At 46.0% G+C, this 23643-nt stretch overlaps 1 protein-coding gene across 2 annotated transcripts in view; it reads right to left on the reverse strand.

The window, feature by feature from the left end:
- The window catches only part of VPS35L (VPS35 endosomal protein sorting factor like), a 148509-nt gene that overhangs the window by 119855 nt on the left and 5011 nt on the right, over positions 1-23643 (reverse strand). For both annotated transcript variants that reach the window (XM_025369694.1, XM_025369693.1), the window contains exons 2-7: positions 19142-19241; positions 14466-14633; positions 11104-11226; positions 9206-9230; positions 5181-5257; positions 2652-2780 (exon numbers count right to left, since the gene is read on the reverse strand). In XM_025369694.1, the coding sequence (XP_025225479.1) occupies positions 2652-2780; positions 5181-5257; positions 9206-9230; positions 11104-11226; positions 14466-14633; positions 19142-19241 (622 nt within the window). The remainder of the gene's footprint in view (positions 1-2651; positions 2781-5180; positions 5258-9205; positions 9231-11103; positions 11227-14465; positions 14634-19141; positions 19242-23643) is intronic.

The raw sequence follows: 23643 nt of genomic DNA on the forward strand, positions 1-23643 counted from the left end.
AAGTGAAACAGGCACAGAAAGATAAATACTGCATGTCCTCACTCACACGTGGGAGCCATGAAAGTTGAGTTCATAGAAGTAGAGAGTAGAACAGCGATGACTAGAGGCAGAGGCTGGGAAAGGTAAGGGCAAAGGGAGAACAAAGAGGTTGGTTAATGGGTACAAAATTACAGCTACATAGGAGGAATAAGTTCTAGTGTTCAATAGCACCTAGAGTGGCTATAGTTCAAAATGTATTGCGTTATTTTCTTTTTTTTGAGACAATCTCACTCTGTCACCCAGGCTGGAGTGCAGTGGTGCGATCTCAGCTCACTGCAACCTCCACCTCCCACTTTCAAGCAATTCTCGTGCCTCAGCCTCCCAAGTAACTGGGATTACAGATGTGTCCCACCAGGCCCAGCTTATTGTGTATTTTCAAATAGCTAGAGGAGAAGATTTTGAATGTTCCCAACACAAAGAAATTAGAGACGTTTGAGGTGATGAATATGCTAAATTACTTGGATTTGATCATTACACACGGGATACATGTATCAAAATATCACTTTAGGCCGGGCGCGGTGGCTCAAGCCTGTAATCCCAGCACTTTGGGAGGCCGAGATGGGCGGATCACGAGGTCAGGAGATCGAGACCATCCTGGCTAACACGGTGAAACCCCGTCTCTACTAAAAAATACAAAAAAACCCTAGCCGGGTGAGGTGGCGGGCGCCTGTAGTCCCAGCTACTCGGGAGGCTGAGGCAGGAGAATGGCTTAAACCCGGGAGGCGGAGCTTGCAGTGAGCTGAGATCCGGCCACTGCACTCCAGCCTGGGCGACAGAGCGAGACTCCGTCTCAAAAAAAAAAAAAAACAAACAAAAAAAAATATCACTTTGTACCCCATAAATATGTAGAATTATTACATATCAATTAAAAAGGCACATTATACTACATGAGAGAAGCCAGATCCAAAAGATCATCTACGAATAATCCCATGTATATGAAATGTCCAGGAAAGGCAGATTTACAGAACCAGAAAACAGACTTGTAGTTTTCTGGGGTAGGGTATGGCAGTGGGATTTGATTAGAAACAGGCTTGGGGGAATCTGGGGAGGTATAAAAATGTTTTAAAACTAGATTGTGTGATAGTTGCACAACTCTATACGTTTAGTAAAAAAATCACTGAATTATATACTTACAATGGGTGGACTTTATGATATGTAAAATATGCCTTAGTAAAGCAGCCACCAGGTACCCCTCCCACACACACACAGAACAACTTTACTGTACAGCAAATTAGCCTGGCTAATTTTTGTATTTTTAGTAGAGATGGGTTTCACCATGTTGGCCAGGCTGGTCTCAAACTCCTGGGCTCAAGTGGTCCACCCACCTCAGCCTCCCAACATGCTGGGATTACAGATGTGAGTCACCGCGCCCGGCCTTGACTCTGTGTTTTGGATAAAGAAGGCAGTCCTTAATGTATTGTAGAATCGTTACTATTAGCCAGATGTGGAGTTGATGAAGCACACTTATGATTATTTTGTTTGTGAAGACATGAATCAAATCTCCCTCAGATGTAAACCTCTTAGAAGACATGGTTCTAAACTACAATAATCTATGGAGAGATGCTGCCAATGCAAATATTGTGAAGAAGCAATTGCTAGTTCAGATGGTTTCTCACTCGAGACACTCAGCAAGCAACCCTCTCCACGGGCTCCCAGGATGAGAGGCCTGGCCTTCGGGACTATTTACTCTGTAAACTAACAACAGTGATTGAAGAGAACGGGCGTGGGTTTGCCTCCCATCACGAAACACCAAAGAAATCACCCCTACTATACAAGGAGTCATCTTAAAAGACTTCAAGTGTCCAGTGTGAAGACTCCCGGACTCTCTTGTCTTTCAAAAGAACAGGTGAGAAAACAAATGTCACATTATCATAACATGGAATGAGAATGGGATCTGTCCTTTTGAACTAAAATGGCAGTTCAGAAATCCTTTGTTGACTCTGCTCTGAAAATGATAATTTAATGAATTATTCCTTTCCAAACGTGCTTCTGAGCACATTTTGCTGAGATAGCCGGACCTTCAGGACCAAGAAATATAAGCGGTTTTCCACATAGTACTTGTTCTTGTGGTTCAAGAATTGTCACTGGCTTAACAACTCATCAGCAAAGAAGATTCAATGTATGTACCTCTCCCAATGCTGTAAACTTCTTCTCCTTGTCACATAAGCATGCGTAATATGTCTGAAATATTCATTTATTAGGGACACACGTCATTAATTCCAAAGACACCAAGCCAATGCAGTCAAGGAATCCCAACAGAAAGCTGCCCAATCTTTAGTGTGTACAAATCATAAATGTGTCAGGGGTTGCACCATGGTTAATGTACTACACAACACATGGGGTATCATCAATTCTGTAACCTAGAGTGAAGAGTGCTTCCTAGAGTTGTGCAGTGCACAACCTGTGCAGCTGCACATGGTGACCCTGAGATTAGCCATCTCAAAAAAACACGGATTCATAATCATGGCTTTTCACAGGAAGTATATGAAAAGGAAAGGGATGAAAAAACAAGGGTAAAACCCTGCAGGCAGGCCCCTGAAAACTCTAAGTCTCCACAGTGGAATTTTACATAGGAAATTCTGGGTGGGGGCAGGAGGATCACTAGATCTAACCTGGATGACTATTTTTAGAGCCTTCACTTTCTGGTCTGAGGCCCAGGCGTCCTTCAGCGACTGGTTGAGCTCCTCTATGCGGTTCACGTAATCCTGCTGAGTCAAGTTCAACAGCTCCTTTTGGGAACCCTGTGGGGAAAAGGCAGAAGGTGAAGGCACAGCAGGAAAAATATTGCTCGACTACCACCCTTATAAAGAATACCAGGTATTGGCTGAGTTTTGGTCTCTAAATTTTCCTCATATCCCCACAAGGATTGACAGCTTTGCCTTGCGATTTGCAATCAAAGAGGTTCTTTTGAGTTTTCTGACAAAGATGGACAGAGTGCTGTGGGTTGACAGGCTGGCCTTGGAAGCAAGTCAGACCTAAGCCACCTCCCAGCTCAGTCACCGAGTAGCTGTGTGACCCTGGGTGAGCTACTTTCCTCTCAGAGCCTCATCTGTGAATTGAGGTAACAAGACTTACCTCATTCAACCAACTGTGGGTCTCCTGTGTGCAGGACACAGGACTAGATGCTCGAGAAACAAAGACATTTTTGCTCAAGATTCCCAAGCAATAAGACATGACAGGGTATTTCAGCACTAATGGAGCTTAAGATACTGAAGACAGATGGATATTAACTCAAACTGAGATAAATGCTCAGGAGAAAACACAATTCTATGGGGACACATATACTGGGTCTGAGGTGCCCATGGAAAAAAGCTCAACTGTTTCATGGGCTACTAAGGAAGAAAAATATGCTGATCACTGATGGGAACCAACTGAGAAACATATACCCCAATTTCAGAGATAGTCAAATGTGAGAGCAATGGTACATCTCAGACTGGGAGAAATATGGTAACAAAGAAATGGACTGTAAACTGTGATGGGGGGATCAGGAATGGTTTCCTGGAGAAGTGATACTTGAGACAAACTCTAAGGGGAGTACAGGTACAGAAGAGTGTGGGGGTGTTAATTAGACCAAGGAGAGAGTAATCAGGACAGAAAGACAACCACAGCAAAAACCCTTGGCAGCTGAGCAAGGGATTGTCACGGGGATGAAATGGCCATGTAGGTAAAGACTTGGCACGGTCCCTGGTGCACAGCAGATGCTCCTTAGCCCTGGGCTGTTGTTAAGAGGCTCTTCACACAACTCACAGGAGTAAAGGTCATGTGAACACATATGATGAGACCTGGAACCAAATGTTTATATGTACCTTTCCTACAATTCAAAATGAAAAACTCTTTATTAAAGAAATAAGAGTTGGCTGGGCATGGCGGCTCATGTCTGTAATCCCAGTACATTGGGAGGCCGAGGTGGGTGGATCACTTGAGGTCAGGAGTTCGAGATCAGCCTGGCCAACATTGTGGAACCCTTTCTCACCTAAAAATACAAAAAGTAGCTGGGCACGGTGGTGCGTGCCTGTAATCCCAGTTACTCAGGAGGTTGAGGCAGGAGAATTGGTTTAACCTAGGAGGCAGAGGTTGCAGTGAGCTGAGATCACACCACTGCACTCCAGCCTGGGTGACAGAGCAACCTGCAACCTCCATCTCTTGGGTTCAAGCAATTCTCCTACTTCAGCCTCCCGAGTAGCTGGGATTACAGGCGCCTACCACCGTGCCCAGCTAATTTTTGCATTTTTAGTAGCGATGGGGTTTCACCATGTTGGCCAGACTGGTCTCGAACTCCGGACCTCAGGAGATCCTGTCTCGGTCTCCTAAAGTGCTGGGATTACAGGCGTGAGCCACCGTGCCCAGTCAAGATTGTTTTTTCAAGAAATTCTGTATTTGTTGGTTACATTTATGAATGTTTAAGTGTTGGCAAAAGACTCACTTTTTTTTCAAAGTACGTGTAGGCCAATTAAAAGATTCCTGTGGGCCATATCCAGCCAGTCCAAGCAGCGTCAGTTGCAAAGCAAAGTCTTTGTACTCCATAAGGCTACTTCTCAGGGAGGTGACTGCAGTTGGGTTTTTTTTTTTTTTTTAGACAAAGTCTCGCTCTTTTGCCCAGGCTGGAATGCAGTGGCGTGATCTCAGCTCACCGCAACCTCTGCCTCCCAGGTTTAAGCAATTCTCCTGCCTCATCCTCCCGAGTAGCTGGGATTACAAGCAGCCACCACCATGCTCAGCTGATTTTTATATTTTTAGTAGAGTCAGGGTTTCACCAGGTTGGCCAGGCTGGTCTCGAACTCCTGACCTCCCGTGATCCTCCCGCCTCAGCCTCCCAAAGTGGTGGGATTATAGGCATGAGCCACCGTGCCCAGCCTTGCAGCTGGTTTTTACCATAAGACACTGTCGCTAGGGGACCCAGCCTTGCTCAGGCATCACGATGAGAAAAGAGGCCTCTAGAAAAGCAGCCCCAGTCAGGCTTCCCGTGAGCTCGGCCAACTGCACGCTGGCATCCTTCCCTGGATGGAGTCATTGCCTTGGGGGGAATAAGCACAATGTGTAGCCCGGGAATTAATCAAAGAGCAGCCACCGAGGTTGATCTCACTTGGCAGGAGGAAGGAAAAGCTCTCGCACTCCGTGCACCCCACAGATGACTTGCTCACCTCCTCAAAGTCATCCAGCTCCTCCAGCCGGGTCCGAACCTTCTCTGACATTGCCAGTGTGGCAGTCCCGGCTTTGCCTAAACAGAATGAATTTACGTCACACAGGTGGCTTTTCTCCTGCACCAGTACCCCCAGGGGAGGCATCTTTCACTCTACACTTCATCGTGAATACAGACTCTGGGGAACGATTCCATTACAGAAAACTATCCCAGATTTTCAAAGCAACTTCCTTATGTAACCAGAGTTCCATCGAAACTTTTCCCACTTAGAAGCTGCCCCTGGGAGCCCAGTGGGCCAGCCTCGAAGCGGTTAACTGCTGCATTTGAGATTTACAAACTTTGCTCTGTATCATCTGTTTATTCCTAAAGAAAGGCGGTCCAGATAAGGATGCCAAAAATCCGTCATTTCATTGTTTTCTATGAACAAAAGGCCCTCTTAGGCTCTTACTCACAGCGTAGAATTGTGCTCTTCTGCTAACAAAACAACCATCTCACTGTCTACCCAGGGTGGAAACACTAGGGCTTCAAAGCCGTCTCTTCGAGCAAACAGGACTAGCTGTGCCTCCTTCCTGCATCTGTCAGCACAATTTCGCCATCAGCAGGGACTGCTGGAGGGATGAAGGAAAGGCCCCCAGGCCACAGGCCAGCCACAAGGCAGGGCAATGCATCTAGCTGACTGCTGCCCTCTGTGGCTGTCTATTTCAGAATCCTTCCCCATCTCCCATCTTAAAGGGGCCTCTGCTCTAGTACTTTTTTTTTTTTTTTTTTTTGAGACAGGGTCTTACTCTGTCGCCCAGGCTGGAGTGCGGTGGCGCGACCTTGGCTCACTGTAACCTCCATCTCAAAAAAAAAAAAAGAAAGAAAGAGAAAAAAAAAAAAAAAAGAAATGTGGACTCAGGGTCAAGCTGCAGAACTCTTTTTGTAAGCCTGACAAATGTTTTAGGTTTTGAGAGTCACAAAGTGTCTGCTCCAACTACTCAACTCTACTGCTGTAGCACAAGAGCAGGCATAGATAATACGTAAACAAATTGATAGGGCTGTGTTCCAGTAAAACTGTACTTAACAAACAGGCAGTGGACCAGACTTGGCCTGCAGCATGCAGTCTACCAACCCCTGATCTGGGGATACCCCAGTAGTGGAATGCTGGATCAAAGGGTTGGCCCACTGTCTTAAACCCTTTCAGCTACTGTAACAAAATACCAGCAAGTGGGTGGTTTACAAATAAGAGCAATGTATTTCTCGCAGTCCTAAAGGCTGGGTGGTCCAAGATCAAGGTCCCAGCAGATTAGGTGTCTGGGGACGGCCTGCTTTCCGGTTCGGTTCATAGATGATGCCTTCTTGCTGTGTTTTCACTTGGTGGAACGGGTGAGGGAGCGCCCTTGGGCCTCTTTTATAGGGCACTAATCCCATTCATGAGGGTTCCACCCTCATTACCTAATCACCTCTGAAAAGGGCCCATCTCCTAATACCATCATCTTAGGGTTAGGATTTCAACATACGAATTGGGGCAGGGGAGTGTGGTTGGGCACAAACAACCGGACCATTGGCACCTGTCTTCAAATTAAATAAAAAATGAAAAAGTATTCTGCAAGGTGGTTGTGCCATTTCACATTCCCACCAGCAGCATATGAGAGTTTCTATTGCTCTATATTCATACCAAGTCTCATGTTGAAATGTGATCCCCAGTGTTGGAGGTGGGGCCTGGTGGGAGGTGTCTGGGTTGTAGGGGAGGATCCCTCATGAATGGCTTGGTGCCATCCTTGCAGTAATGAGTGAGTTCTTATTCTTAGTTCCCATGAGAATCGGCTGTCGAAAAAAGCCTGGCATCTTCTCCCTCTCTCTCCTGCCTTCTCTTGCCATGCAATCTCTGCACACACCGGCTCTCATTTGCTTTCACCATGAGTGGAAGCAGCCTGAGGCCCTCACCAACAGCAGATGCTGGCACCATGCTTCTAATATAGCCTGTGGAACCATAAGCCAAGTAAAGCTCTCTTCCTTATAAATTAGCCAGCCTCTGGTACTCCTTTACAGTACCACTAAACAGACTAAGACACTTGGTATCACCACTCTATTTGATCTTTACAAACTGGTAGGTACAGGCTGGTATGATTTACCTTTTATGGTCTGGGATCAAAATTCTGTCCATAACAAGCTGGGCGTGGTAGCTCACACCTGTAATCCCAGCACTTTGGGAGGCCGAGGCGGGTGGACCACTTGAGGTCAAGAGTTTGAGACCAGGCTGGCCAACATGGTGAAACCCCGTCTCTACTAAAAATACAAAAATTAGCTGGACTTGGTGGTGCACACCTACAGGCCCAGTGACTCGGAAGGCTGAGATGGGAGAATTGCTTGAACGCAGGAGGCGTCGGTTGCACTGCACCATGGGTGACAGAGCAAGATTCCATATCAAAAAAAAAAAAAAAAAAATTCTGTGCATAACAAAGCTGCTCCCACTCTCTTGATTTCTAACGTGCTGTCTCATCCAGCAGAGCCGTGGGAAGAGTGGCAGCTGCCATATCAGAGACCTGCAATGAACCACGGTTGTGCTCATCTGCACCCAGTAGAACATGATCTGTCAGTTGCTCCAGAATCACCTCGGAGCATCAAAATAGGAATTCTGGGGTCCCATCCTACAAGATTAATTGAGTAAGTCGGGGCCAGACATCTATATTCATAGAAAAGTTCCTCAGGCAATCCTGCTACATGGCAGTTTGAGATACCCAGGTCCACAGCTTCTGACTGTGTGTCTTAGGAGAGGAAGCTGAGAACTGCATTCAGGGACCAGTGGCCTATAAGACTGAGCATGTGGCCCCCTCACCAACATATCTTATGGCACAAGGGAAAAGACTTAAGGCAAGGGAAAGGCTCTCTTAAGCAATCCCCCAGTTGGTGAGGGAGGCACAACGAGGGGGAGACTATTTCCTCTGTCATTTTAAACAGTAAGCTTATGTTTTACTCCTAGTAACCTCTTTGGTTTTTTTTTTTTTTTTTTTGAGACGGAGTCTCGCTCTGTCACCCAGAATGGAATGCAATGGCGTGATCTCAGCTCACTGCAACCTCCGCCTCTTAGGTTCAAGCGATTTTCCTGCCTCAGCCTCCCGAGTAGCTGGGACTACAGACGTCTGTCACCATGCCTGGCTAATTTTTTTTTTTTTTCTTTTTTTTTAATTTTTAGTAGAGACAGAGTTTCACCATGTTGGCCAGGCTGGTCTTGAACTCCTGACCTCAAGTGATCTGCCTGCCTTGGCCTCCCAAAGTGCTGGTATTACAGGCATGAGCCACCGCACCAAGCCGTACTTTTGTTTTTAATACAGAATTTCACTCTTGTCGCCCAGGTTGGAGTGCAATCTCGGCTCACTGCAATGTCTACCTCCCAGGTTCAAGAGATTCTCCTGCCTCAGCCTCCTCAGTAGCTGGGATTATAGGCATGTGCCACCACGCCCAGCAAATTTTTGTATTTTTAGTAGAAACGGGGTTTCACCATGTGGGCCGGGCTGGTCTCAAACTCCTGACATCAGGCGATCTGCCTGCCTTGGCCTCCGAAAGTGCTGGGATTACAGGGGTGAGCCACCGTGCCTGGCCGTATTATTATTATTTTTTTAGACAGAATTTCGCTCCTGTCACCCAGGCTGGAGTGCAATGGTGCGACCTTGGCTCACTGCAACCTCCGCCTCCCAAGTTCAAGTGATTCTCCTGCTTCAGCCTCCTGAGTAGCTGGAGTTACAGGCATGCGCCACCACACCCAGCAAATTTTTGTATTTTTAGTAGAGAAGGGATTTCACCATGTTGGCCAGGCTGGTACCGAACTCCTGACCTCAGGTGATCCACCCACCTTGGCCTCCCAAAGTGCTGAGGTTTGATATTTTTTAAATTCATGCTCTAAATATGTATTTTAGTTCTATGTCTATCCACAATCTAAGCAATAGCTCCATCAGAATCATATCACATAAACTTTTTTCCTTTGTAAAATGATATTAAAAGTAACGGCAGAATTTTCCCATCAAAACAACAACAAACTCATCTTACCTTTTTCAGATCCCATAAACAGATTCTGCAGAGACATAACATTCATTAATATTTTAAAATTCTAAGGCAGTACGTTCATTGTTTTCCAACAAAGCCATTTACATACCCAAGAGAAAGAAATATATATTCAAAGAAGGAAAATACAGTCACTAAAAACCACTGAAGATTCAAATTTCTACTCAAGTCAGGGTTCTCAAAGTCAGCAGACAAATACTAAAATTTCTGATATGCCAGCAGAGTCACATAATAGAAGTATTTTTAACCTACTCTGAATCAGGGTTTATCACCCTCTACACTACTGCCATTTGAGGCCAGATAACTTTTTGTGGGAGATTATTCTGTGCACCCTTGGATATTTAGTTGCATCTCTGGCCTCCACCCAATAAATGTCAGTACCACCTCCAGAACCGTGACAGTCAAAAATGTCTCTAGATATTGCCAAAGGACCACCCAGGGGTAAAAATTACTCCTGGTTGAGAATCACTGCTCTAAGTTAACTCTGTACAGTTTAAAAAAAAAAAAAAAGACTCGATTTAAATAGTCCAGCAATTCTGCCTGTCATTCTGTTCAATGAGTGCACACCCTGGGAGGAAAAAAAGAAGAGGCGTTGTGGCCAAGCGTTCCCCTTGGCCTGCTGAGTTCACTACTTCCTCCGGGGCACAGTCCCATTTGTAGATGGACACGCTGCTACATTTCTTAGCCTCCCTGCACTTATGAATGGCCCATGACCACACCTTCAAGACAAATGTAACTGAAAGTGTTGGAGGACCCCAAGAAATCTTCCTAAATGGGAGGGGGTGCATCTTTCTTTCCCTTTCCTCCCTCTGTCTACCAACATGAATGTGAGGCAACACTCAATGCAGTCGAGGAGCAAGAAAGAACGCAGTGGAACCCTGATGCCCTCGGAGCTGCCACACCAGTCCTGGACTCCTGTGCTCGAGACTTCTCTCCAGTGTAAGGAGGGATACAGATCACCCCTGTTTACAGTGTTAGGAGGGGCTTTGGTTCTAAGCACTGAACCCAGTCCTAACTCACACAGGCATTAACCTGACTGGGTTAGTCTCAGCTCTCCTGAGTCTTTCCTTCCATAGCAGTTTGCCAAGTGGAAGGTAAGCCTTGAATTTCATAAGCATCTTGAGGCCGAAGCTAACTATTTCACCTAATGGCCATCCAGAGAAACAGTAAACTTCCAGCTCCAGGAGAAAACCCAGCTATGTGGGACTTACTGAGTGACACCTTTCTCCCCCAGTGTCGTGCTGTCCTCCCTTCATAATTCATTTTTTAAATTAATTAATTAATCTTTTTTTTTTGAGACAGGGTCTCACTCTTGGTGAGACAGTCACCAAGGCTGGAGTGCAGTGGTGCGATCTTTGCTCACTGCAACCTCCACTTCCCAGGTTCAAGCAATTCTCATGCCTCAGCCGCTTGAGTAGCTAGGATTACAGGTGCCCGCCACCATGCCCGGCTAATTTTTGTATTTTTAGTAGAGACGGGGTTTCACTATGTTGGCCAGGCTGGTCTCAAACTCCTGACCTCAAGTGATCTGCCCACTTTGGCCTCCCAAAGTGCTGGGATTACAGGCGTGAGCCACGATGCCCGGCCTCCTTCCTTCATAATTCAAACCTCCTCCCAAAGACAAGACTCTGCTGTTCTAATTCTTTCTCTGACCTGTGCCACATCCCTGATCCTTACCAGATTTTTCTGGGAAGCCTGTCAGCACATTTTTATGCCAACAACACTGACATACTACGTGAAGCCTTATATTTGAGCTTTTAAGAGAAGTAGAAAAATAAATAAATAAGTGAAACTTACAGAGCCCAAGAGTTAAAGCAATATAACAAAAAGAAATTACTACTAACTCTGAAGCAGACCCTGGGAGAGGGTCTTCTGGTACTCACAATAGACAGCTTTTCGGTAGTGGTGTACCGGGCAAGGATTTCTCCCCGTTTGTTGGCCCAGGGCTCAAAATCCGATCCTACAACGGAGTTATCATCTCTATCACGTTTCCTTCTGGAGCTGTCCTAAAGAAAGGCAAGAAAATCTCTTCAGCAGCAGTATCATTTTATTCTTTAAATATATACATATATAAATAGAAGGCAGATAGTCCTTTACTGTGGAATAAAAGAGATCTGTCTCAAGGTTTACTATCATAAAAAAAATTACAGCGCCGGGCATGGTGGCTCATGCCTATAATCCCAGCACTTTGGGAGGCCAAGGTGGACAGATCACTTGAGGGCAGGGGTTTAACACCAGCCTAGCCAACAAAGTGACACCTTTCTCCCCCAGTGTCGTGCTGTCCTCCCTTCAAACCCCGTCTCTACTAAAAATACAAAAATCAACCAGGTGCATGCCTATAGTCCCAGCTACTCAGGAGGCTGAGGCAGGAGAATCACTTGAACCTGGGAGGCAGAGGTTGTAGTGAGCCAAGATCGCACCACTGCACTCCAGTCTGAGTGACAGAGCAAGACTCCATAAAAAAAAAAAAAAAATCAGGCCATTTCATCACAAATAGACAATAAACATATCAAAAAATGCTCAAACTCATTAAGAATTAAGGAAAGGAGAGCTGGAAAAGACCACTTTTTCAAGTGTCAGAATGTCAAAGAGTTAAAATGCTGGCTGATGTCAGGCTGGCAAGAATGCAGGGAAACAGGCCCTCTTCAACATCACTGGTGGAAATACAGACTGGTTAACTCTTTTTGGAGGACAATTTGGTGATAGCCATCAAAACCTTAAAGACACATTGCCTTATGCCAGCAAAGAGATGGAGTCTCGTTCTGTCGCCCAGGCTGGAGTACAGTAGCGCAATCCCCGGCTCACTGCAACCTCCGCTTCCCAGATTCGAGCAATTCTCCTGTCTCAGCCTCCTGAGTAGCTGGGATTACAGGTGCCCACCACCAGGCCCAGCTAATTTTTGTATCTTTAGCAGAGATGGTGTCTCACCACATTGGTCTGACTGGTCTCGAACTCCTGACCTCGTGATCCGCCCGCCTCGACCTCCCAAAGTGCTGGGATTACAGGTGTGAGCCACCGCGCCTGGCCAACGAGCAAAGAACTCCTAGGAAGCTACCCTGCAGAAATCCCTGCAGACATGCACCAAGCCATGTGTATGTTCGAGACACATGGTGCACTGCTGTTTCTATCAGCAAAACCCAGAAACTATCTGGGATATCCTCTATCTGATGGATACATCAGTAGAGGAATGGCAAATTAAAGTAGGTAAAGCCAGTCTTTAGAATACAATAAGGCTGGTCAAAATAATAAGGTTGTTCTAAATGTACTAACATGGATAGTTCTCCAAGACATATGGTCAAGTCAAAAAAAAAAAAGTTGGCTGGGCGGCATGGCTCACACCTGTAACGCCTGGACTTTGGGAGGCCAATGCGGGCAGATCACCTGAGGTTAGGAGTTCGAGACCAGCCTGGCCAATGTGACGAAGCCTTGTCTCTACAAAAAATACAAAAATTAGCCGGGTGTGGTGGCACATGCCTGTAATCCTAGCTACTAGGGAGGCTGAAGCAGGAGAATTACTTGAACCCAGGAGACAGAGGTCGCAATGAGCCAAGATCGCGCCATTGCACTCCAGCCTGGGCAACAGAATGAGACTCCGTCTCAGAAAAAAAAAAAGTAAAAACAAAAATAAAAATTTAATTAAAAAAAAAAAAGTTGTGGGGTGCAATGGCTCAGGCCTGTAATCCCAGTGCTCTGGGAGGCCAAGGCAGGAGGAATGCCTGCGCCCAGGAGTTTGAGACCAGCTTTGGCAATACAGTGAGACCCTGGCTCTACCAAGAAATCCAAAATTAGCCGAGCGCAGTGGCGCACACCTGAAGTCCCAGCTGCTCGGGAGGCTGAGGCAGGGGGATTGTTTGAGCCCAGGAGTTTAGGGCTGCAGCAAGCTACGATCATGCCACTGCAGTCCAGCCAGGGCAACAGAGCAAGACTATCTCCAAAAAAACAAGTCACAAAACTGCAGATCCATTTATGTAACAATGGTAAATAACATATGAAACACAGCATTGGATGATGATTGAGAGCATGTATTCTGAAGTCAGACTGGCTGGGTTTGAATCCCAGCTTGGATGTGAATTGATATCTCTATCCCTCCATGGCTGCCTCTTTAATGAGGATTCTAATACCTCTCACAAGGTAGTAAGAGAACCAAATATGAAACGCACTCTGAAAAAATGACTGCCATGCAGTAAGCTGATGCTATAATTATTTATATATGAGTAGGCATGGGAATGCCCAGAGACTGCTGTCGGAAGTATCTGTGAAAATACAGGGAAAAGCTATGGAAAAAGACACATTACAGCCACCATTCTCACGACCGCCAGGGTGGAGATTGGCATGAGAAGGATTGTTCTACATGACTTCTGACTTTTTCACATCAAAATGAGTGATTTACTTATGTAATTAGGTAAAAAGATTTATAAGAAGAATAAAATTAAAATTAAAAATAAATTTTAAGAGCCAGGCACAGTGGCTCACACCTGTAATCCCAGCACTTCGGGAGGCTGAGGCAGGGGGATCACTTGAGGTCAAGAGTTCGAGACCAGCCTGGCCAACATGATGAAACCCCGTCCCAACCAAAAAGCACAAAAATTAGTTAGGTGTGGTGGTGCATGCCTGTCCCAGCAACTCGGCAGGCTGAGGTGAGAGAATTGCTTGAACCCAGAGGCGGAGGCTGCAGTGAGATCGGACCACTGCACTCTAGGTTGGGTGACACACCAAGGCTATCTCAAAAAACATTAAGTTAAATTTAAAACTAAAAATAAACTTTAAAATGCTTTCAAAAAAAAAGAAGAAAGAAAAAGACCTACTTCCCAGAGCTACACCAGCCTCTCACGTCTGGATGACCTGAACTGTTGCAACCAGAATGTACTGTGTGCATTATTTGTGCAACTTAAAAAAGGGGAAGAAGATTTAGGAGGCTCAGGTGGGAGGATCGCTTGAGGCTTGGAGTATGAGACCACCCTGGGCAACATGGCAAGACCCTGCCTCTACAACAAAATAAAAAATTAACCAGGCACAGTAGTGTGTACCTGTAGTCCCAGCTTTTCAGGAGGGTGAGTTGGGAGAATTGCTTGAGCCCAGAGTTGGAGGCTACAGTGAGCCACGATCACACCACTGCACTCCAGCCCAGGTGACAGAGTGAGACTCTGTCTCTTAGAGAAAGAAAAAGGGCAGGACAGGAGAAAACCACCCATTCCTGTACCCACAAAACTGACCCTCACTGGACAACCATGGCCGGGGTGCTTACCGTGGCAGCTGCCAAGGCTACGGGGTCAGCAGTGGCTGCAAACATGGACAGGGGGTCAGTCCCATCCAGGACGCTGCTCAGCGGGTCCACCATGGAGCTGGAGGAGGAGGAGGATGTGGAAGAAGTGCTTCCTTTCCGGTTCACTTTCTTCGTCTTTGATTCTGTGACCTGTGAGGAAAATTTCTGGAGGTAAAACGGAGCTCCCACAACTCTCCCCAGGGAAACACTCCAGTGGGTACTTTCCTCCCATTCTGGTAGTTGAATGGATGGTTCATTTACAGCAGAGATTTATCCATCTGCAGGGGATGCTTATTTTTTTGTGACAAATGGACATGACTCAGGATCACAGCTGTCGAGGAAAGGAAAGTAGGAAGTTAGGGTTAGGAAGTGTTAAAAAAATTAATTGAGAGGTCACTGGACTGAGAAGGCTACAGCACCTGGGGTTCCCTATGTAGCAAACCAAAATCCAACTCAATATAAGTGGTAAAATGGAACTTAAGCTCAATCAGTTGCAAATCGCCAACTACCTGCTAACTAGAGACCGGCCAATCAAAACCGACAACTAACCTCTAAGTAGGGAATTTCTACTTTAACCAGATACTTTTTTTTTGTCTTTCTCCCTTGAACACCTCATAAAAGTTAAGTTTTCTGCTGGGTGCAGTGGCTCATGCCTGTATCCCAACACTTCGGGGTGCTGAGGCAGGAGGATCACTTGAAGCCAGGAGTTTGAGACCAGCCTGGGCAACATGGCGAAATCCTATCTCTACAAAAGATATGAAAATAATCCAGGTGTGATGGTACATGCCTGCGGTCCCAGCTACTCAGAAGGCTGAAGTGGGAGGATGGCAGGAGCCCAGGGGGCAGAGGTTGCAGTGAGCCGAGATCGCACCACTGCACTCCAGGCTGTTAAATTTATGTGGTCTCTGGCCCCAGTTCCTGCCACAGAGCTCCTAATACATTGGAAGATTCCCTGGGTGAAGGAGCATCTTTTGCCTTAATAAGGTGACTCCCAGTGGGCTCCTGCAGAGCTTCAGGACGCGGTCTGGTCACCAGAAAGACCAAGCCATGATTAAAATCTTGGAGCTTTCAGCCCCATTCCCCATCCTTTGGGAAGGTGAGAGGGCTGGAGATGGAGTTAATAATCAATCATGCCTATGCAACGATGCCTCCAAAAATACCCACAAAAAAATGGGCTTTTGGGAGGCAGAGGTTGCAGTGGGCTGAGATTGTGCCACTGCACTCCAGCTGGGTGACACAGTGAGACCCTGTCTAAAATAAATAAATAAATAAATAAATAAATAAATAAATAAATAAATAAAATGGGGTCTGAAGAGCTTCCAGGTAGGTGAACAAGAACATATCGAGGTACCTGGAGGCGACATGAAAGCTTTGTGCGCCCCTTCCCCCAGGCCTCACCCTACGTACCTCTTCATCTGGCTGTATTATTTGTAATATCCTTAATAATAAACTGGTAAGTATAAGTAAATGTTTCCCTAGTTCTGTGAGCCATTATAGCAAATTATTGAACATGAAGGAGGGAGGCATGGGAACTCCCAATGTGTAGCAAAGTTGGAGTGTCTGAAGTGAAGATGTCTTTTTTTTTTTTTGGAGACAAAGTCTCACTTTGTCACTAAGCCTGGAGTGCAATGGTGCGATCACAGTTCACTGTACCCTCAACATCCTGGGCATAAGCCATCTCCCTGCCTCAGTCTCCCGAGTAGCTGGGACTACAAGCACACCATCACACTCTGCTAATTTTTTTTTTACTTTTTGTAGAGGTGGGGTATCACTGTGTTGCCCAGGCTGGTCTCAAACTCCTGGGCCCAAGGGATCCTCCCATCTAGCATCCCAAAGTGCTGGGATTACAGGCATGAGCCACCATACTGGGTCAGGGCTGTCCCATTGAGGACTCTGCCCTCAAACCTGTCGAGTCAGACGCCAACTGCCAGTGACGGCTGCCTGAATGGGGTTGAACTGCAGTCTAGGGGGGAGAGAGAAGCATCTCCCATTGGTATACATTTGCTGTTTTTGTCTTCTGGTACCCATTCCTCCACCTCACAGGCTTAATACTTAATACCCCAATTTTTATTTGAGAAAACATCTCTCCCCCATACTCAGTTCCCACAGGCCTGGTGGGGTGAACTCTGCTCTCAGTTCCCAAGGTGAGCCTTAGACCTACCCCAATCTATCAACTTCTTCTATACAGCAGGTCACCAATGCTCGTTCAGGGTAGGGCGCATAACAAAAGTGGGTCAATGAAAACTGCTTGAGAAAAGCATTTTCCTGCCGCCGATGTTGCCAATCTAACAGGATAGGCCTGGAGCTGCAGCAGCTCTTCGCAGCTATTCTGTTATGGTATGGGTGTTAAATGAAGTTTAGCCTACAGCTGTCTCCTTATGTATTTTAACTTTGGCCTAAAGGTTTCTCTGCACATAGTGAACTATAACCCCACTGGACGTGTAAACAGACTGTAACCTACTCTTGTGCCAATCACCAAGTTTTGGCCAATTAGGCCAATTAAAGGGGGCCAACTGGGCCAGGCACAGTGGCTCACACCTGTAATCCCAGCACTTTGGGGGGCCGAGGCGGGCGGATCACCTGAAGTCAGGAGTTTGAGACCAGCCTGGCCACCATAGTGAAACCCTGTCTCTACTAAAAAGACAAAAAAATTAGCCTGGCAGGGTGGCGGGCACCTGTAGTCCTAGCTACTCAGGAGGCTGAGGCAGGAGAATCACTTGAACCCGGGAGGCAGAGGTTGCAGTGAGCTGAGATTGCGCCATTGCACTCCAGCCTGGGCAACGAGAGTAAAACTCCGTCTCAAAAAAAAAAGAAAAAAAGGTACCGGAAGACAAGTGTTCAAATTGGGTTCAAATAAGGCAAATGCTGAACTGTAACCAACCCGGCTGTTTCTGTACCTCACTTCTATTTTCTGACTGTCACTTTCCTTTTTGTGTCCATAAATCTTCGTCTACCACGTGACTGTGTTGGAGTCTCTCTGAACCTACTCTGGCTCAGGAGGCTGCCCGATTCATGAATTATTTTTTGCTCAATTAAGCTCCATTAAATTTAATTTGGCTGAGAATTTTCTTTTTATTTTTTGAGATGGAGTCTCTCTCTGTCGCCCAGGCTAGAGTGCAGTGGCACGATCTTGGCTCACTGCAACCTCTGCCTCCTGGTTTAAGCAATTCTCCTGTCTTAGTCTCCTGAGTAACTGCGACTACAGGCACACGCCACTATGCCCAGCTAAATTTTGTAGTTTTAGTAGAGTATTTTTAGTAGAGATGGAGTTTTGCCATGTTGGCCAGGCTGGTCTCAAACTCCTGACCTCAGGTGATCCACCCGCTTCAGGCTCTCAAAGTGCTGAAATTACAGGTATGAGGCACGAAGCCCGGCCAAGAATTTTCTTTTAACATGGGGAACAGGCACCCGAGAATGAACGCAACTGTGGCTGTGGTGAGGTCACCCACAGCCACACAACAGCATGGGGACTGAGGGGTCCCGGGAGGCTGAATCGCAGTCTTGGGGTCTTCTGCGTTATGCAATCGTCTCCATACATTCCCAGAGCCTCCAGGCTGACAATCACATCTTTTCCCCAACATGACAACCGCATAGTTTCTATTACTTGCTAAAAAGACAGTACCGACCTGGCAGAGAGGAACCAGCCAAGCCTCTTGCCTGCTTTCATTTTATTTTTTAAATAAACCCACAGATAGACTAACATGCTATTCAGGACAGCACTCTCTGCTGGCAATTACAGTGACTCTTATATTCCAAATACAAAAATTAAAAGTCAAGATACATTTTGTTGACACAGCCAAATCAGGAACAAAGTCATCCCATTGACATGGCAACCTCACTAAGGAGGAAGGAAGGGAGTAAAAATGGTGCTGGGCGAGGCCAATATTACAAAAAACAGGTAGTGAACAAACTAGTTGATTTAAATATGCAGGCCAGGTGTGGTGGCTCACTCCTGTAATCCCAGCACTTTGGGAGGCCAAGGCCGGTGGATCACCTGAGGTCAATGGTTCGAGACCAGCCTGGCCAACATGGCGAAACCCCGTCTCTACTAAAAATACAAAAACTAACAAAAATTAGCCAAGCGTGATGGCGCATGCCTGTAATCCCAGCTACTTGGGAGGCTGAGGCAGGTGAATCGCTTGAACCTGGGAGGCAGGGGTTGCCGTGAGCTGAGATCGTACCACTGCACTCCAACCTGGGCTACAAAGTGAGACTCCATCTCAAAAATAAATAAATAATAAAAGCATTTAAAAAAAAAATCAGGCTGGGTGCGGTGGCTCACACTTAGCACTTGGTGAGGCGGAGGTGGACAGATTGTCTGAGCTCAGGAGTTCAAGACCAGCCTGGGCAACATGGCGAAACCCCATCTCTACTAAAAAAATACAAAAACTTAGCTAGGCATGGTGACGCGTGCCTACGGTCCCAGCTACTCGGGAAGCTGAGGCAGGAGAATCGCTTAAACCCAGCAGGCAGAGGTTGCATTGAGCCACCACGGCACTCCAGCCTGGGCGACAGAGCAAGACTCTGTCTGGAAAAAAAAAAAAAAAATCAAATATGCAAAAATGATTACCACTGGCAAAATGGAAAAGACTCAAGAAGACTGTCTTTCATTTCAAGGGATAAGAATATCATTCACAAAGACCCTTAACAAAACTTACAGTTATGGGTTTCAGAGGGTGATAGTCCCCAAACTCCAATGGTACAGCCTCCAGTCGGCATGATGCAAATTCAGCTTTGTAGTTCCTGTTCCTGGAGTGCCTGGTAAACAGCAAAACAAAGCCAATTAGTGGATGGGGGTACTTAAAACACTAAAAACTTCTGATGAGACCTCCTCAATGACGAGGTGGTTTAGAATAGCACAATATACCCACCAAAGTCAAAAAGAAAACTACATTTAAAAACAAATTTTTTGGCCAGGCACAGTGGCTCACACCTGTAATCCCAGCAATTTGGGCGGCCTAGGTGGGCGGATCACTTGAGGTCAGGAGTTCCCAACATGGTAAAACCCCATCTTTACTAAAAATACTAAAAATTCAAAAATTAGGTGGGTGTGGTGGTGCATGCCTGTAATCCCAGCTACTTGGGAGGCTGATGCAGAAGAATCGCTTGAACCTGGGAGGTGGAGGTCCATGGTGAACGGAGATCACACCACTCCACTCCAGCCTGGGCCACACAGCGAGACTCCATGGCAAACAAGAAACAAAACACGAATCTGTTTGGCCGGGCACGGTAGCTCATGCCTATAACTCCAGTACTTTGGGAGGCTGAGGCGGGCAGATCATGAGGTCAGGAGATCGAGACCATCCTAGCTAACACAGTGAAACCCCGTCTCTACTAAAAATACAAAAAATCAGCTGGGCGTAGTGGCACATGCCTGTAATCCCAGCTACTTGGGATGCTGAGGCAGGAGAATCGCTTGAACCCAGGAGGCAGAGGTTGCAGTGAGCCAAGATCATGCCACTGCACTCCAGCATGGGGGACAGAGTGAGACTCTGTCGCAAAAAAAAAAAAAAAATGTATGTTCGAAGGTATAAAGAGTTGCCAGCATACTGGACTTGTCATACCACACACCAGAACAAAGGGAAACTCACTAAGGTGACTCTAACACTCTTTGCCCAGCTTTCCCGCACAGGGCATTTGTGAATTCTCAGCATGGGACAAGAGGCTGACGCCAAGCAGAGGGCAGCTGTGAAACAGCAGAGCAGCTAAAAGGGCTCTAAGGAAACCTCACAGAGCTTCACAGGAGTTCAGGGCTATCAAGACAGCCAGGAGGAAGAGGAGAGAGCACAGGGAAGACAGAAATCCAGCCCAGATTTCCCCTCAAGGTATTCGCCCATTAAGCTGCATAGGGCAAGAGGGAGGAGCCATGCAGAAAGGAGATGAAGAGCTCACGGGTGTTTTCATTGGTTTCTTGAGGGTTCAACAAGAGAAAGGATTCGTGAGCTGGAAAATAAAGGAGGAGACTGAAGCAAGGAGCAGAAAAAGCACAGGAAGACAGATAGAATTTCAAAGACACAAGGAATGTGAAGAGAAGGCCTAACACACATATAAGTGGAATCCCAAAGAGGAGGAGAGAGAGAATGTGCAAGAGCAGTCTCTAAAGAGATAATAGGTGAAACTTTTCCAAAACCAAAGAAAGACATCAAGCTACAGACTCAAGAAACATCTGTGGCCCAAGCAGGACAAGTACAAAAGCAAACAAACAAAACACACTTTTCCTTTTACTTTTTTTTTTTTTGAGTTTTTTGAGAGATGGCATCTCCTTATGTTGCCCAGGCTGGTCTTAAACTCCTTGGCTCAAGAGATCCTCCTGCCTCAGCCTCCCAAAGAGCTGGGATTACAGGCATGAGCCACTGCGCCCAGCCTTCTTTGAGCATTTTGAAGATACTGTCCCTGTGTTTTCTGTGTTCATCTTTGTGCTGCAATAATAGTCTTATTGTTGCTCCTCTGAAAATAAAGTATCCGTTTCCTTTTAAGAAATTCTCTCCACCAGGCATGGTGGCTCACGCCTGTAATCCCAGCACTTAGGGAGGCACACATGGGTGGACTGTTTGAGCCCAGGAGTTTGAAACCAGCCTGGGCAACATGGCGAAACCCCATCTCTACAAAATAAATAAATAAATAAACAAATACATTTGCTGAGTGTGGTGGTGTGTGCCTGGAGTCCCAGCTATTCTAGAGGTTGAAGTGGGAGGATCGCTTGAATCCAGGAGTTCAAAACTGCAGTGAGCTGTGATCACACCACTATACTCTAGCCTAGGCAACAGAATGAGTCCCTCTCTCTTAAAAAGAAAAAGAAAAAAAATCAGAAGGAGAGGAATACAGGAGCGGGGAGAAGGCAGAAAATGTTTTTAAATGATTGTCTTTACATTTCTTAATCTCTATTATAAAGATCTGAGAATTTAATTTCATAGGTTATGGTTTAAAAAAAATTTTTTTAACTCACATACTTAACCAAGTTTTTTATGCAATGTGTGTATCCACATATAATTTTAAAAGCTACCATAGTCACAGAACGTCAGGGCCACAAAGTCTTAGACAAGTTAACCCATTTGACCCCTTTCTCATCTCCTCCATTGACACTCCAAGCAGGAGAACACCTCAGCCAGTATGGAAAGTGACAAAGTCTCTCCTTGACCAAACTCTGGGCAGTTTCCTCTGAGTTCTCCCCAGCTAGTGCTCAGCTACTGGATTTCCATGTTTGTTTTTGCAAGTTTTAGCAAGAATTCTGTCAAGTTGATTGAGCCAGAATCCCCCTCCACATCCAATCGCCCTCAATATCTGATCAAATTCTTCTTCTACCCCTACTTGGCTATAAATTCCCACTATTTCATTTTGCATTAGGAGCTGAGGCGAATCTCTGTCCCCTATTGCAAAACCCCACTGTAGCAGTCCCCCAGAATAAGCCTGTCTCATCTCCCTTAACAAGCACCATGAATAATACTTTTGTTTTGTTTTTCTTTTTGACACAGAGTCTCGCTCTGTTGCCCAGGCTGGAGTGCAGTGGTGCAATCTCAGCTCACTGCAACCTCCACATCTCAGGTTTAAGCCATCCTCCTGCCTCAGCCTCCCAAGTAGCTGGGACCATAAGCACACCCCCACGCCCAGCTAATTTTTGTATTTTTTATTAGAAATGGGGTTTCCCCATGTTGGCCAAGCTGGTCTCGAACTCCTGACCTCAGGTGATCCACCTGTCTTGGCCTTCCAAAGTGCTGGGATTAGAGGCATGAGCCACTACGCCCGGCCAATAATTTTTCTTTAACAAAAGACATGTGCATTTCTCATTTGTAAAATATCACAACCCAGAAAATCAGCTTTCCTGGGCACACGGGACAATTCTTGTCTCCCCCAGCCCACTTTAGGGAAAGAGAAACCTCAAAGAGCACAGGGACTTTCCTTGGCCTCCAAGTCCCTTAAATTCATCCCCCTGCGCCACCTTCTGCTCCCATTTAGATTCTCAACTTTATTAACCTTTGTATGAAATACTGGCAACCCAGATCTAATTGTGCCATGCAACTAGTCAGCTTTACCCAAAATCCTCCATTAACCCAGAAACCCAAGCCAGCACAAACGAATTGAGCTCCCATGTCACTTCATTTCTATCCTTTCTACATGAACTTGGCTTTGAGTGTAGGAAAGGAGGAGAAAGGCTGGTTGACAATAATGAACCAGTTCTACTTTTATTTTTTTTAAGGGACAATCCCTTTCACAATAATTTGCCTAGTCCCTCTGGGATCATATTTACAAATTATACACCAACTTAATCTTCCAAAAGATTGCAATTGAAATTACCTATGAAATATTCTTGCATGGCCAGGCACAGTGGCTCGTGCTTGTAATCCCAGCACTTTGGGAGACCAAGGCGGGCGGATCACCTGAGGTCAGGAGTTCGAGACCAGCCTGACCAATATGGAGAAACCTGTCTCTACTAAAAATACAAAATTAGCTGGGCATGGTGGCGCATGCCTGTAATCCCAGCTACTAGGGAGGTTGAGGCAGGAGAATCGCTGGAACCCGGGAGGCGGTGGTTGCAGTGAGCTGAGATCTCACCATTGCACTCCAGCCTGGACAAGAGCGAAACTCCATCTCAAAAAAAAAAAAAAAAAATTCTTCCAAAATTCCCATCCCATCAAGGATGCTATCAGGCCATCCTTGATTTATTAAAAAACAAAACCCCAAAGGATAAATTTGAATAAGAGTCATCAACGGTCAAGATGGAGTTTAAAACATCAAATCATACTTTTCCTCTTTTCAAATCACTTTTTTTTTTTTTTTGAGACGGAGTCTTGCTTCGTCCCCCAGGATGGAGTGCAGTCGCATGATCTCGGCTCACTGCAATCTCCACCTCCTGGATTCACGCAATTCTCCTGCCTCAGCCTCCCACGTGGCTGGGATTATAGGTGTGTGTCACCATGCGTGGCTAATTTTTGTATTTTTAGTAGAGACGGGCTGTCACCATTTTGGCCAGGCTGGTCTAGAACTCCTGACCTCAAGTGAATCGCCCACCTTGGCCTCCCAAAGTGCTGGGATTATAGGTGTGAGCCATCACGCCCAGCCTCAAATGACTCTTAATTTTATCTGTTGTCAAGAAAAGCAGAATGTTGAAAGGTTCATTTAACAAAGCAGGAAATTTAATGGGACAGGAAAGTCAATTCCAAAT

Source organism: Theropithecus gelada, chromosome 20 (genome assembly GCF_003255815.1).
Source record: "Theropithecus gelada isolate Dixy chromosome 20, Tgel_1.0, whole genome shotgun sequence".
Lineage (NCBI taxonomy): Eukaryota > Metazoa > Chordata > Mammalia > Primates > Cercopithecidae > Theropithecus > Theropithecus gelada.